The sequence below is a fragment of the Podarcis liolepis genome (assembly GCF_965112155.1).
Source record: "Podarcis liolepis genome assembly, chromosome: 5".
NCBI lineage: Eukaryota > Metazoa > Chordata > Lepidosauria > Squamata > Lacertidae > Podarcis > Podarcis liolepis.
Genome location: NC_139556.1, coordinates 49,012,873 through 49,029,334, shown reverse-complemented (window position 1 = coordinate 49,029,334; position 16,462 = coordinate 49,012,873). Strand labels below are relative to the sequence as shown.

At 40.8% G+C, this 16,462-nt stretch overlaps 1 protein-coding gene across 40 annotated transcripts in view; it reads left to right on the top strand.

Moving 5' to 3' along the window:
• TACC2 (transforming acidic coiled-coil containing protein 2) overlaps positions 1–15,475 on the top strand; it is a 172,682-nt gene extending 157,207 nt beyond the window's left edge. For all 40 annotated transcript variants that reach the window (XM_083506055.1, XM_083506087.1, XM_083506052.1 and 37 more), the window contains 7 exons: positions 1,543–1,686; positions 3,064–3,140; positions 5,255–5,298; positions 11,958–12,118; positions 12,420–12,526; positions 13,547–13,667; positions 14,954–15,475. In XM_083506055.1, the coding sequence (XP_083362181.1) occupies positions 1,543–1,686; positions 3,064–3,140; positions 5,255–5,298; positions 11,958–12,118; positions 12,420–12,526; positions 13,547–13,667; positions 14,954–15,019 (720 nt within the window). In that variant the 3' untranslated portion in view covers positions 15,020–15,475. The remainder of the gene's footprint in view (positions 1–1,542; positions 1,687–3,063; positions 3,141–5,254; positions 5,299–11,957; positions 12,119–12,419; positions 12,527–13,546; positions 13,668–14,953) is intronic.
• Positions 15,476–16,462: the final 987 nt, after the last annotated feature.

Here is a 16,462-nt window from a genome sequence, read left to right as displayed (position 1 = left end):
CGAAATACATCGGTTTGTTGGATGAGGCACGCTGTGAATCAAAGTTCAAATAGGCCATTGTTGATATGGTTTGCTCTTTTGATAGACCTGCTCAAATTCCATGAGAGGAATTGTGGTCATACTTAAATTTCTCATTGATATTGATACTGTAAATTAATAGTTCATAAGAAACTGTGGGACGCAGGTGGCGCTGTGGGTTAACCCACAGAGCCTAGGACTTGCCGATCAGAAGGTCGGCAGTTCGAATCCCCGCAGTGGGGTGAGCTCCCGTTGCTCGGTCCCTGCTCCTGCCAACCTAGCAGTTCGAAAGCACGTCAAAGTGCAAGTAGATAAATAGGTACTACTCTAGTAGGAAGGTAAACGGCATTTCCGTGTGCTGCTCTGGTTCGCCAGAAGCGGCTTAGTCATGCTGGCCACATGACCCAGAAGCTGTATGCCGGCTCTCTCGGCCAATAAAGCGAGATGAGCGCCACAACCCCAGAGTAGGCCACGACTGGACCTAATAGTCAGGGGTCCCTTTACCTTTAAGAAACTGTACCTTAACATCACATCCCTGCCTTACTAACAAATTCTGAATGCAGCATAAGAGAGAATCTTGCTATAGCGGAGGCATTCGAAGGACCTTTGATTAAGGGCCGAACTAGATGTGATGCTAAATGTGTCTTTGACTTAACATGCAGGTTTGTGAACATGTGAGGAGGAGGCAGATAATCACAGCATTGGCACCAGTGGGAGTCTTCTTCCCAGGGCATATTGCAGTTTCAGAGGAAGGTCTTGTGCCAGCACTAAAGCAGAAAAGGAAGGGATTAAGTCTCCCCTCCAGGCCTTCTGATATCCTGATAATTATCAGCTTCCATCCAGCTGATGGTATTTGCATTTTTAAAAACCTTGGCTGTTAAATGCAAACATGCTTTTAGCATCCTGTGGAGTTTGGCCTTCAAGGTATTGCACAATAGTGGTGTGACTCTAGCACTTGGGTGAGCAGGTAGGCATAAACCCCAGGACACTGAGTTCTCCAACTGACCCTTGTGCAGAAAGACTGTGTGGTGCTCATGTTTAGGCACTGGTGAACTTTTAAACCTGACTGGGCTTCATCTAGAAAGATCAGAATTCCCAGTAGCGTCTGCTATGTTCAATAATTACTCCAGAGCCATTAAATTATTACCAGGGCTTTGAGAAGTCAAAGACATACAAGTATGAAAACAGAAAACACAATGAACGGAATAGCACAGTGAGCTGTAGTCAACAAACTCTTACTCGCTGAAAGTAATGGACCTACATTAGTCCCTGACATTAATTTCAATGGGTCCACTCTGAGTAAAATATCATTGACTACACCTTTCTATATACACTTTCTGTTTTTCAGTTCCATTTGCATCTGTATAGTGCCATCTAAGCTATATACAGATGAACATTTTCCCTTCATCATAACTTCACATTTCCTCATTGTCCACTGCCCCCCCCCAAAATATGGATACCTGAAATACTAGTGGAACATATGGTTAATGATCAATACTATTCCTCTCTTTTTTTAATGAACAGAGAGACCCTGCCATATCAGCTGATGTGTCCATCTCTAAAAGTGCACTGTACTCTCGGATAAGCAGCTCGGAGGGAGAGAATACCTCCAGTTTGCTTTACCAGCAGCAAGACTTGGATTCTGCCTTGAGAGTTGCCAGAGAGGAGGTAACCCATAATCTTAAATGATAAAATTCTGTTTGTTTGTTTTTTTAATGAGTAGGCTTTCCTAAGTGCAGCTGTTCTGAGGTTTACCTGTGTACAAAAAGAATAACTATGTTAGGGTGTTGAAGCAATGGGCTAGTACAGTTGTAGTGCCAGTGGTTTCCTAACCATGGTTAACAGTGCAATGTTTCAATGAATAATTCCACTTAGGCATAAGTTGTCTCTCAAATCCTTAGCTCCAGTTCAGCATGATGTCCCATGGTTAACCCTAACCCTGGAGTGCTCCTAATCAGCATTTTAAACCTCAACCATGGCTAGGCTACAGCTTCTCTGGACTGCCCCTCAATTGTACACCTTTTTCTGCTCTGCATAACAGAAAGCTGGCCCCAACAAATTTTGGGTGATAATTTTTTGTTTGTGGGGAAAAACTTACACAGTTGAGGCATGAGTTATGTATCGCTGAACAACTATTTTGTTTAGCCAGGAGAGAAACATATACAGCAGGTACACCATGTTCATTAGCATACTGGAATAATGCGCTTGGAAGCCTTTGGCCAAATTTTAGCCAAGCAGATTGGCTTACATCAGTGCTACATGTGTAAAAGGGAAGTGATGAGCAACAGTTGAGCAATTTTCTCACTGATGGTGTGAGATAAGCATGTATGCTTGAAAAAGGTAACAAGAAGGTTCAGAAGATTAGAGCAGCATTGTATATTAGCTAGAATGGGAGTCGAAATGAAGGTGTCAGTATGGCTCACACTAGTTTTCTACATGTACAACAATGGTGAAAGATCCCACCCCAATCTCTGTGACAATTTGCTGGCTAGAGCGAAACCTGGATATAGATTTGACACACTTTACCGTATTGGCCTGAATATAAGCCTCACTTCTTTCCCAAATTCTGACCATGAAAAGTTAAAGTGCGGCTTATATTTGCGACATTATGGTATGCAGCCAAGAGCGTGGGGCAAACAGCGCCAGGAGCACAGTAAAGCGGTGTCCACCCTGCACGTAGTCCTCCATCCTCTCCCAAGGTCAGGAATGGAGAGAGCGAGGAAGGGGAAAGGCCGCCAGCAACACAATGTGACTTCCCCACCCTCGGCCCAGTATGCAGCCAGGAGCAGCGAGGAATGGAACGGCTTATATTCGGGTGTTTTTTCTTCTCCCACCCCCCTCCAATTTTAAAGGTGCGGCTTATATTCAGGCCAATATGGTATTTCTGTTTAGCCATAATGTCTTCTAGAACGGTAAAAGCAGGAAATGCCTAAACATTTTTTTAAAAAAAATCTTCCCATTCTCTTAATGATTTAATAAGTTACTTGACAAGATGCTTTGTGCTTTTAAGATGATTTAACAGGCTTCTTTCTCCTCTTGTAACAGATCATAGCTAAGGAAAGAGAGGTGTCAGAGTGGAAAGACAAATACGAAGAGAGCAGGAGGGAAGTCATGGAAATGCGGTGTGTTTTTATTCTTTTTATGCCTGTGCTTTCAGAAGACTTGCTGTTATAACATACAAAGGGACCCATACGTAAAACAGCGTTTGTGCATTGCTGCTATTTGCTGTTCAGAATTGTTTGTGATTTATTTCTTTATTGCATCAGATCTTTAGTAACATGGAGACAATGAACAAAATGCCCAGAATACCGCTTAATCCTATCTATTAGTCTTGTACTGTTTTATGATTTATTTATTTTATTTATTTATGTCTTTATTAAATTTGTATACCACCCTTCATCCATAGATCTCAGGGCGGTTCACCACATAAAGATACAATATAAAAACAAAAAATGCACAATAAAAGCAGGAACCAAAAAACCCAAACCAGAAAAAATGCCTTTTGCAAGGGATTCTTGAGAACCTTTGCAGTTAGCTGTTAGAATCTCCTGCAGATATGCCAGCAATATTCACATTCACAGATTATGCCTAAAATGGGTTTGACTTCCCAACAGCATCAGGTTATTATTATTATTTTTTTTACAAGGCAGTACAGATTGACGTGCAACCTACCTTGAATATTCACTTGGCAAACTATGACTCATCACTCAAACATAACAGACTAAGGCTAGTCACATTTGATTAGCCTGATTTCACTCTGGAAAGGCAAGGATCAGCTTCCTAAATCACTTTTAATCTGCTTATTCCAGCTAGCCTCTTTTTGAGAACAAATCCAAAACAGGATGCAAGGGTGTGCTTTTAAAATGAGGATGTAATAGGATGCGAGTGTGTTTTTAAAATGAGGACAAACCTTTCAAATTGCCGTTTTGCTTGACAACTTTATGACTTTTTCATAAAATTATAACATTATGTATTTGTCATGGCATCACAGATTATTTTTGGAATTTTTTCCCCCAAATGAGAATGTAAGCCCTCGTTATTTTTTAATATATAAGATTTGGTATAATATGAGGCAAGCCGCTGTTCTTACTGCAATGCCCCCCTCTGCAAATATGCACTTCCTGGCAAGAGAAACTGTATTCTGCATGTTAAGAATTCACCAGTTAGGCATATGGAATAGCAAAAGGGAACAAACTGTCTTCGGTTAAAGCCATTGACAAAACCATCTTTGATTTTTAATACACTTGGATCAATCCCCAAAAGTGTTGTAGAATTATAAAGTCTTTGGTGCATCATCACTGCAGATTGTGAAGATGGCTTGCTTCAGAAGTCTTGTTGTGGTTTAGACACTTGGAGTTCCAGAGGAGTGGTAGATGTGACTTTGCTCCAGAGTAATGATGCTTACAAAATTAATTATAACAAAAAAATTAACCAACAGATTGCTTCCAAATTTTGGCAAGTTCAAAATATTCCATATTACAGGCCTGTCAAGCTTGGAGTCAGTGGTAGTTTGATAAAGACCTTCATTTGTGTATGGCCCATCTGGACTAGGGAAGCAAAGAATCAAACAAATCAGTCAGTCAATCAATCAATCAATCAATCAATCAATCAAGTATTTATTACAATCTATCAACCAATATGCAAAGTAAAAAATCAAATCCTCAGTAAAACCGATGATTAATAGCAGCAAGCTGGAAAGTAACAATCATGGCAGGTCTAAAAGTTATGACGTTCAGATATCTTGCCACCTGTTCAGTAACAGATTTATTAGTCCCCTCGAGTAAGATACTCAAAAGAGTCTCTTAAGGATTGACAAGGAAGCCTACTCATAAGAAGATAACTTATGTGTTCTCTAACCCCATGATCAAGTCTACACAAAAAGAGGGAATGTATCTAGCACAACCTTCACTGACTCTCCCAGATGCCAGCTGGAAGAAATGGCAATTACTGTCCAAAACATCCAGAGGGCACCAATTTGAAGGCTAATCTAATACTAGACAGGCCACAATACATGGCACTGCATGTCTTGATGAGGACATGAGTTTAATATCTCCACCCTGTGTGCTGTGCTGTGTATCAATTAAGCTTTGATGGAGTGTTGCCCTGTTGTTACTCAACTACATTTATCTTATTAAGTATGTTGAAGGTATTTAATAAGGCTTTTCCTTCAGAGATGCCATTGCAAAAATTAATTTCTGTGCATGTATGTTCATTATCTTTTCTTCTTTCTCTATAGGAAAATTGTTTCAGAGTATGAGAAGACGATTGCCCAAATGATAGGTAGGTGGCGGTGTCATGAAAGATGGACTTCTCTGTCCTCATTCTGTTAAGAGAATATAGAAACTTATTTAAAGTCCTTTAGCCTTAAAAATCAGCAATAATTCTGAAAGTATCTTAGGGGGGCAGAAGCTACTAATTAGTCCTGGAAAACCAGCCTCGCATTCTCCTGAAACAGAGATCTGAAACATAGCTGGTCACATTGATTTTGTACACAACAGCCTAGGCATCTTGGATAGAATCCACTGCTCCATCTTCAGAAATCCTTTCAGTATTCAGCATTGCTTTTATCAGAATGGCAAAGCTCTCTGCTTAGTTACTCCTGCCAAAAGGTACTTCTCCATGGGTGATCTGTAACGGGGCAAGCCAACACGGTGCCCCTTGAATGTTGTTCAACTACAACTCCCATCATCCCTGATCACTGACCAAGGGGACTGAGACTGATGGGAGTCGTAGTCCAACAAGATCTGGAGAGCACCACATGGACTATGCCGATCCATGAAATTATTCAAACAAGAACAAATGATTAGATATTGAAATGTTTAGCAACTGGCAACCTGATCCTCAGTACTCTAGGCACTATTTCAGGCACAATATAAGTAGTTTTGTGTGCACAACAGAATCTATGGCTCTTTTTCCTAAAGATACCATTTCATTCTGAGAGTCTCAGAAGTAGTCTATGATCTAGTGCACAAAGCTGATTCTATGAAAGTGGGTCAGGAGCCCCACTTCACACGTGCAAACACATGGTCTCACCTAAAGGAGGACTTGGTGATTGTTACCAATCCCTTGTTCATCTGAAAGCTGGTTTTTATCAGAATGTTCCCAAGGAAATCTGGGCAGATGCCATAGTTATGTGTGGTACTTCAAATGTGATCTGAGCCAACTTTGTTCATGGCAGTTGACCCAACATGGGATTGCAATCGACCACATTACAAGATTGTAGACTGCAGTAGTAAGAAGGCAGATGTCTAGTTAACAAACTTCACTCTGCAAAAGAATAAAAGAATAAAAAAGGAAAAGTCCCTTTCTGTCTTACTGCAGGCCACTGTTTTGTCTTCAAATACCTACGTAAATATTTCACAAATAAATGTTTATAAAATTTTAGATCTGAAAATGTTGCAACACTCCTGGGCATCATTGATATTTCTTTTAGAAACTCTGTTCCAAACCAGCTTGGCCATTAGTCACAAGCTCTTTAACTCTGTGGCATACATTTGTCAGTCATTAGCTTGAAATGCACTAGACTTTTTATAATATTGGATCTAGTAACACCTTTAAGACAGACAAATGTTATTAGTAGAGCATAAGCTCCAGCATATAAATTCTTATGATTTATAAGGTAGTTTGTCTTAAAAATGCTGCTGGGCTTAGACTATCAGCAGCTTGGAAGTATTATTTAAGTCCCTAAAAACAAAGGTCTCTTCATTTGGAATAACAGACTAAAGCCGCATAAAGGAACATCACTTTGAAGGGTTTAAAATATGTACATTGTTTTTGGAAGCCATATAATTCTGGTCTTTCTTTCTTTCTTTACCACAACCCAAGTAACATATTTGCAATTTAAAAAATATTAATTGCAAAGCTGCCCGGTGAGTACAGTGCTAATATGAATCTTGTAGATTCATGGGATCATACTAACATAGCAATGGAGTAACCACTCATCTACTTCCGGGTTTAAATAAAACAGACTAGCACAGCTCAGTCTACGAAGGAGCACTAAGTGTTTGTTTTCTGTAGTAGAGCCCAGCTATTCAGAGTACAATTCTGGAATGTAGTACCATATGTGCACATACAGTTCAGTTACAAATTTGTAATGGGTAGGTTCAATATACCCATTAAAATGTACGTTTATAGATTTAAAATATGATATTCATACCTGTTTGGGTTAATTTGTGTCTGTCTGTTCTTCATAATACTTCCTGGCCTGTTTCTTCTATTGTCCTCCGTCAACATTCATTCAGCATCAGCATTATACATTTATTGTTAGCAGTTTCCAATGCATATTGCACACATCTGTGTCTGCTTGTGAAGCATGGTAGTCCCTCATAACATCCTAAAAATTGCCCAAAGTTGCTCATCACTAACATTTTGCTTTTTAGCTCTACAGGCTAGCTTTCCCCAATTAAAGAGATAGATAGAAACATACCTTGATAGTCTCATGAATTTATTCCATTTGGCATCTCCCAGTCTATTCCCTTCACAGAAATGAGTCACTAGAACAGTTTCCTGATGCCAAACACCACACTCGAAAGGCATCATTTATTTTGTCTGTTACACTTGTACCATCTTCTTGTTCTGAAGAACTTAGACTGGCTAGGTATAATTCCTGGATTGCCTTCCTTATAAGCAGTGCTCAAAGCCAAACCCACTTAACTGTAGCGCTTGAATTTGATCATATGGCTTCATATGATCTTTTGTGTCATCTTTGGTGCTGTGGATACTGGAACAATTCACTGCAGATATGACTTTGAAATCAGGACTCTTGTTCCCTTTCTTCCTTTTAACTCAAGAGCTTTGTGTTTTTGTGGTGGTTAATTTTTCTGAAAAGATATACAATTTCATCACCAGAGCAACAGAATCTGAACTGAGCCCTGCTCTCTCTCTGTTCCCCCCTCAAGTTAAGATGAAATTACTACAGACTAAATTTACAGTGCATATTTATTAAGAACTGATTCCCACTAAGCTCTGTGGTGCGTACTCCCAGGGAAGCGTACATAGGGTTGTATCCATAGGGATTTATCTGCTTTGGTGAAAATTCAAACTTGGGATGAAACCTTTGTGATAGTCACCCAAAGTGCTGCCATTTTTTATTGTAGACAGGTAGAGTTCATAAGCTTCATTGGCTGACTGTCACATAGTAGAAGTGAGTGTGTGTCCCCTCTTCCATACACCTTAAATTACATTATTTCTGTACAAATGTCCCAAGACACATTTTTCCCTGGCTTTGGACACTATGGAATAATCACATAAATTATACCCTCTCCTATAAGTGGTGCATTGTGAAGAACATAAGTTATCCATTTCTTTAGGTGTGTGATGGAGCAGAGAGGCATGTGCTTGGAAGGATTCCTGAGAGTCTGTGTAGATGGTAAATCCTAGAAGAAATATAGGATAGAGGGGAAAACCTTCTACAAACCAGTGCTAATATTGCTTCTAATACTGTGCACTGTGCATTGCATCCTCCTTATTAGTCCCCTAGGTGGAACTAATGTAGGCCAAGGACAGGATAAGCCAGCTCATGGAGATCAGAAATGCTTTGGCACATACTCATTATGACTTTGATCTTCACATGTTCCACAGTGGCTTCAAGGCTCAATGCTCAAGATGCCAAACTGTACTAACATTAATTATTATTATTATTATTATTATTATTATTATTATTATTATTATTATTTAGGGTGGCTTAAAAATTCCTATGGCAGGATGCTTTATATTATGGGTGGGAAACATGTGGCCATCTGAGTGTTGTTGGATTCCAACTCCCATGAATCCCAGTGGTCAGGGGATGATGGGAATTGTTGTTCAGCAACACCCAAAGGGCCAAAGGTACCCCCCATTCCTACTTTATATCATAACAGAAGATTTCACATTCCAATTTGGGGACGGGGAATTTTGCTTATTTGGTGGCTTGCTTCTAAGCTGCATCGCATGTGTCTCGTATCACTTGGTTAGACATGCGGCAAGATCTCCCGGTGTGTATATAAAAATATATTGATTGTGCAGTATACAGATGATGGAGTTACACACATTAGTATTCTGCAGAAGAAAAGTAAGAAAAAAAAACAGCTCATCAGAATGGTTTCCACTTATAGCTTGAAGAGACCCTTCTGAGCTCTTTATAAATCTGCAGCTGTGACTGTATTTTGCTAATCCCTTTCGATATAATACTGAATTGGGTCAAGTAGTTCTGAGAAAGCTCTAAAGAAGTGTCTTAACTAATGGAGAACACAGTACTGCAACTCTCACCAGAAATGTAGATGAAAATATATCTGCAGGCTTCTAAAGTTATGAATAGGAGCTGTGAGGCAGGAGCTTATATCCTCAGTATCCTTTGGCATGTACCTCTCAGATCTTGTCTGTCTTCATATAATCTCCTTTATTAAATCACTTCAATGTGCCTCTGCTTCAGCCATGTTCATCTGCATTCCAAAATTAATTTTTGTTTTGCATTATTTTTTGTGTTTGCAACATTGTGGGTGCCATGCACTCTATAGGCCAAGTACAGGCTGGCAGGAGAATCTGCAAAGTGAAACATCACCAATTCTGAAAGCAAACACTTCACCCACAGATTATGCAAGTTCTTTTTCAAATGGCCCCTTGCACTGAACGTTTTGCCAGTATCAATTCCCTCCCCATTTCTTATGCTTTCATGTTTACAGACCTCCCACAGCTCCCTTGTTGAACCATTCATTCACATGTTGGCTTCTCATTGCTACAACTGACAATTGAAACTACATTCATTCATTCAAGATTATTATGCTTATTTACCTCTTCAACATTGAAATAAGGGGATATTGCCCTCTTTGCGTTACAGATTGTTGCATTTAAGTTTTTTCTGCTTTCTTGATTAAATTCCCTGATTTTTTTTTCTATTTTGCTTCCATTTTTGTTGCTTCTTGTTCTTTGCTTGCAATTCCAAAACAAAGGCAAGCCTGGTAAGTAATGCTTTCACCAACTTTGGCACCTGCATATGCCATTTCTTATTTCCTTTTCTTTCTTTTTCTGTGTATTTGCCGTATCTGCTTAGAAATACCTGACAATGATAGCCAATGTCCTTTGAAAGGATTGGCAGATTTCTGATAGCAGGCTTATTTTAACCTCCGAAACAGGGTATAACGACAAATATGTCATTACCAGCAGACTCTTTTTCAGCATTTTCAGCATGTGTACAGTGGCAACGCTACATAAAATTTTATACAGAAACTGTTTCTTCCACCCATGACCAATTTCATATAACCTTCTTTAATGCACATGTTTCTTTTCTTTGGATTCTAGCCAACTGGAATATCAATCAGTGAGATGTACAAGCTTTAGTTGTAGGGACAACAAATTCATTTCATTGTAGTTAGTGCTGGTGTCTGAGTTCCCACTTTCGATGTCTCCCCAGAAGTGTAGGAAAAGAGAGTGCAAATCTCCACATTCTGAGATACAGGAAGTATATCACATTTTTGGCAATCATAGTCATAGAGGGTTTTACTTACCACTTTTTCCACAGATACATTTGTGCTCAAAAGTGTCTGCAGAAAATAAACAGCCTAAGTACGATCATATGGTGACCATGGTAAAAAAACAAAAGCTATATAACACTAAGAAGTCAACAGTTAATAGTAACAGTCCCATCATGAAGACTTCCAGGGCAAGAGGGTGGGGTGTGGCAGGTGGAAACAACTGTGTGCATAGTGTTGTTTGGGGTGGGGGTTGTTATTTTGTTTGGAGCAACCACTTTTAAAAGTGAAGATCTGTGTGCGGTTTGCTGTGTTTAGCACTTCCACGAACGTAATGATTCTAAGTTTGCCAAGTTTGCTGCCTCAGGTTGATGTAAGTTGAGCTCATTTTCCATCAACAGGAAGCCTAATCAGTATTGCTGAATTACTGTATTTTTCGCTCTATAGGACGCACTTTTCACCCTCCAAAAATGAAGGGGAAATGTGTGTGCGTCCTATGGAGCGAATGCAGGCTCCTTGGCTTCAGCGATAGCAACGCGAAGCCTCCGAAGCGCAGAGGGAGAGCTCCCCCCGCGCTCCTTGGCTTCGCGTTGCTTTCGCTGAAGCTGCCTGAAGCCCCCGGAGCGCAGAGGGAGTTCCCTGCGCTCCGAAGGCTTGCGGATAGCCGCCTGAAGAGCGAGAGGGGTCGGTGCACACCGATCCCTTTGCTCTCCAGGCTTCGCTTCGCTGGAGAAGCACTGCACAGTTTTCCCTCTCTGCTCAGCGCCCCTTCAGCGAAGCGGGAGGAGAAATGGAAGGGGCTCCGTTTCTCCTGCCGCTTCGCTGAAGGAGCGCTGAGCAGAGAGGGGGAGAATTCTCCCCCCCTGTTCTCCCCCTCCTATGGTCCGGTGTGTCCTATGGTGCGGTGCGTCCTATAGCGCGAAAAATACGGTAATAACTGCACTGCATTGGAATAAGCAAGTTTCTTAGAGAACGGAAGGCAATTCCCAGGCAGAAATATTTCTGTTGTGTTTAGTGCCTGCTTCTGTTCCAAAGGAGAGAAGCCAAACTGCACTTCTTTACTCTGTTTAAAACTTGCTTCCCCAACTAGGTGCCCACCACATATTTTTGATTACAACTCCCATAATCCCTGGTCCTTGACTGAGGCTGATGGGAGTTATAGTGCAAAACAGTTTGAGGGCACCTGATTGGGAAAGGCTTGTTTAGAATGTATCATGAGGAGAAATGAGGTCAATTTAGTTCCTGCATTCGAAAACAAAATATAATTTAAAAACAAACAAACTTCTGGTTAGATGAACTTTCCAATGCAAGTTTATTTTATTAAATTCCTGTCCAGTCTTCCCTCCCAAAGGAGCCCAGTTTATGTCCTCTCCATCATGCTCTTGCAGTATCTTATGCTAATGTTTAATATTCCCTATGAAGCACAGTGGATAATACCAATTAAAAAGTTTTCATTATTCTTTCTTGTGCTCCTTCTGTAATTGTCTCCCACAGAGGATGAACAGAGAGAAAAATCCATGTCACACCACACAGTCCAGCAGCTGATCATAGAAAAAGAGCAAGCATTATCAGATCTGAACTCTGTGGAAAAATCACTGGCAGATCTCTTTAGAAGATATGAAAAAATGAAAGAGGTTCTGGAAGGATTTAGGAAGGTAAGTCACTGTGAATAAATACTTGTAGACTTTTGCCTCAGCCTGGAGGTCCACATGCAACTAAGGTGTACAGATAGAGAGGTGTGTTGCACCCAGAGGCTTCTGTGTTCCTTTTAACTGACAGCCTGATTTTCATCCCTGTTTTGTGTGCAAATCACAATTCCTCCATGGAAATGACTGGAGGTACACTTGAGGGTGAGGGGAAAGGGACTTGCCATTCGAAGCCGTGAAGTTTGATCACAAAAGTCCAGTCAAATAATTCTTGCCCTCCTATTAACTCTCCTTTTTCTTTTCACTTAAGAATGAAGAAGTATTAAAGAAATGTGCACAAGAGTACTTATCACGAGTAAAAAAAGAAGAGCAGCGATACCAAGCCCTCAAAATTCATGCAGAGGAAAAGCTGGACAGGTATTTTGGTAGTGGATGAGAGGTGCCCTGGTCTGTCAGCCAAAAGCTTCTGTCTAATTCTCTAACCCGGTAGTGGGAATATCCAACCCATAGGCCAGTTTTGGCCTGACATTGATCCCAAATTGATCCACAAGGCCTCTTCCCCCCCCCCCAAACCATCATATGTGCTGCTAGGTGTAGGGCAGGTGAAGATGCAGCTAGATTGATTGTGCTGCTGAGTTCCCTATGGGGAACTGGATCACACAGCCACCTGTGGCAGAAAGCAGGACTTGAAGCCACCACCCAACAGCTGGTAGGCAATGACTTCAAGCCTGCTGATCAGCAGCTCTTTGCAAGCCCTGCATGGTGGTTTGAAGTTCCGACCATCATCACCTGATGTCATTGTGATGTCAGCTGATTGGCAACCTTGCTCATCTGTCACAGTTGACTCACGAAAGGTAGAGGAGATAAGAATCTGGCCTGAACAGGTTCCCCTTCCCTGCTTTAGCCTCAGCTAATTTTCATATATTTGCCTCTTTTGTATTATTTATTCTGCAAGTCATGAGTGGAGGAGGTCCATATATATATTGCTGAATTCCTGTGATTCCTGCTCTGCCTTCTATTCCATCTTCAGCTTCTAAGGTTTCACTAGACATTGTCTCTATGAATAGAAGGACCATTTTCACAGCCAAAAAAATCCCCTTTTTTCAAATTGTGCAAACTCAGTTCTGCATTCAGTGGCAAGTTTTGTACTTGCATAGTATGATCACTGCATAACCACAGCCCTGTTTTATTATAAATTTCAGATTGACTCATGATTGTGTGTTATGAGTCACAACGATGCAAATTCCAGCTCCCTCCATTATAAACATTGCGCGTGAAATGTTGTCATGTTTAAGTAGCTCTCAAGTGTGACTTTTCCAAGGGCAAGCAGGCACATGGACCCACTAGTCTGCCTCCATGTGTCAATGTTGTGAGTGTATACAAAAAGCAAGGCAAACCCTCCATGGCCTGCACCCTTAATGAGCTGTGTTTTCACAGAGCCAATGCTGAAATTGCACAAGTCCGTGGCAAGGCTCAACAAGAACAGGCAGCTTACCAAGCCAGTCTCCGTAAAGAGCAGCTGAAGGTGGATGCATTGGAAAGAACACTGGAACAAAAGGTAAACTCCCTATGAATTGTCTTATAAAGCTGCTGCTAGAGGGTGTATTGTGTTTTGTATCTGTGCATCCAGAGTCAGATGTGGTACTTACTTGCCCAAACAAATTAAGAACCGGAGGATTCCGACTGAGTAACTCTTTCTGATGTCACAGTTCATCATCCAGTAGGTAATGTGTTTGTTGTCCAGCTTTGAGTATTCTAACTGGAGCTGGGATTTGACCATTGTGAATTATAGGATGGTGTATTCAACACAGAGACCTAGCTGGAACTCACAGTTCACCGGATCAAAGGGCACCATGTTAAGTTTATCACCATTGTCCATGGAATCTCTTATGGGTCATATGTACCGTGTAGGCTGGCATCACATAATACAAGAAGTCACCTTTGAATGTCAAGTTAATATATCTGGAAAAATTCTGCTTTCCTATTGTGAGTGATATGCCTATTACATGAACTGCACATAGTGACCATAACAATTGGATTGCATATATGGTATATAGATATAGTATGAAAAGCAGCTATTTTAAAATCCTTTTTAAAAATCCAAGTGGGCTCTGCATAGATCCTGTTATTTAGAGACAGAACTGCATAAAATTAACCACTGGCTTTAAAACTGTAGAGTTCTCCCTTTGCAGGTGCAAAAACTGATAAAGCTGCAGGCAGTGTTTTGAGCTTGACATCTTGAACAGACTTGCACCTTTAAGTAAAGATCCTGTCATAAAAGCATACCTAAAGCATGGATGAGCCAAATTTACACTTGTTGGATCTAATTTGGTTTTTTTGACAAGAAGCCCAAGATCCACCAACCAGAGCTAAACGCAAAAGATACATAGTTAGAATTAAATGTGCTTTGAACACATTCTGACCCTAGACATTTGTTGACAAGACCAAAACTGGAGCTCACAGTCCTTTCCCACAAAAGTCCACTCCTGGTTCACTTTCTTCATTTCGGCAGCCTTATAAAAAGTGCCATTTTGCAGTTGCTAAACAATTGGGAGTCAGAAATCTTGCAGCAATCTTCTGCAGATCTTCCAGAGATCTACCTTTTGCCCACACCTGGCCTAAAGTCCCTTTGGAGGCATTGGTACAGCAGCAACTGCTACTGTTTCAGTGCTGGAAAGGTTGCATATTGACATCATGACAAATGCATGGTGCCCTTCTTTCCATGCTGAGACTATGCTCCCAGTGCCATCATCAACTTCTCCACTGGTGCAGTGACTACTCAAAATGTAAATACAGCTTTGTACTAACAAATGTTTCCTTGCTTTGTTGTGTGTTCCTTTTCAGAATAAAGAAATAGAAGAATTGACAAAGATTTGCGATGAACTGATTGCCAAAATGGGGAAAAGCTAACTTTTAACCAAAATCCTGGATTTCAACCTTGAGTGCAATATGACCATTGGCACACTGATGTCCACACGTTGATGTGAACAGGATCTATTTTCACTTTTTTGTATGCACTACTGTATTTTTCTTTCTTAATAATGATTGATTTGATTGTATGCAGTACTAAGAAGACTATCAGATTCCTTGCTATTGTTTGCAATTTTTTCCGTAGAATAATTCATAGCAAGTTGATCTCAAAAAGTTCCTGTATCAGGGAGATTTGTCAGATTCTTTAATAAATTGCAGTTGCTCATCCTAGTCTTTCCCCTTTGTACATGAGTTCCCATGTTGGATGTCTTTTTTTTTTTTTTTTTGGATTTAATATAAATGTGTATTACTTGCATGGGGACTCTTGCCTTAAGGAATGTACATTTTATCTGCATTTGCTGATTTGTAAAATAAAAATAAAACTTGAAAAACGAATGGGATTGTCCTATCAAGTCGTTATTATCAACGAATTTTCATTTCCAACTTGGTAATAGGTGTGCCTTCATTCCACTACTTGTGTACGTGCTTTAAATGGAATTCTAGATCCCTGATGGAGGGGGTACCCAGATGTTTAACATACAGCATGGCATTGAAGTCCTCTATACCTTCAAGAGATGAGACTCGTTTTTTTTCTTTTCTTCCAAAAGAAGCAGCACTAATCCCCAGAGGCTAAGTAGTAAATATATTTAGGGGTTTAATCATTGATCTGGTGACCAGCTCTGTTCATTGATCTTGCTTATCTTGCCTTTGAGACTTCTGCAGTGACATTTTCACAGGTAACTTGAAACTTGCCAGAATTACCACCTGTGTATCTTTGATATCATCGCCACTTTGATTCACAAGTGAAGCTACCTTTGGTGTAAGGTCACCTCTATCCTCTGTGGGAAAGGATACAGCGGTGAGAGAATGAGAGAAAGCTTGGGTGTTGTAGTGGCTAAGAGCGGTAGATTCGTAATCTGGGGAACCGGGTTTGCTTCCCCACTTCTCCACATGCAGCTGCTGGGTGACCTTGGGCCAGTCACACTTCTTTGAAGTCTCTCAGCCCCACTCACCTCACAGAGTGTTTGTTGTGGGGGAGGAAGGGAAATGAGAATGTTAGCTGCTTTGAGACTCCTTCAGGTAGTGATAAAGCGGGATATCAAATCCAAACTCTTCTTCTAGCCAATGAAATTGTCCTGTCACTGGCCCCTGCATCTTCACCAGAGGGTTGGGAGAACCCTCAGAACACATTTGGGGTAGGGCGTGGTTTGCAGGGAGAGAAAGTCCCAGTGTGCAGGCTGGGATGACTTCATTGGATACAAGCAGCTGTGTGTATGTTAAGTGAGTGGGATTGTGTGTGGGTCTGGCCCTACAGAATAATGCAGCCCTCAATCTGAAAAAGTCTTCCCCACTTCCAGTTTAATCTGAAAGACAAATCTCCAT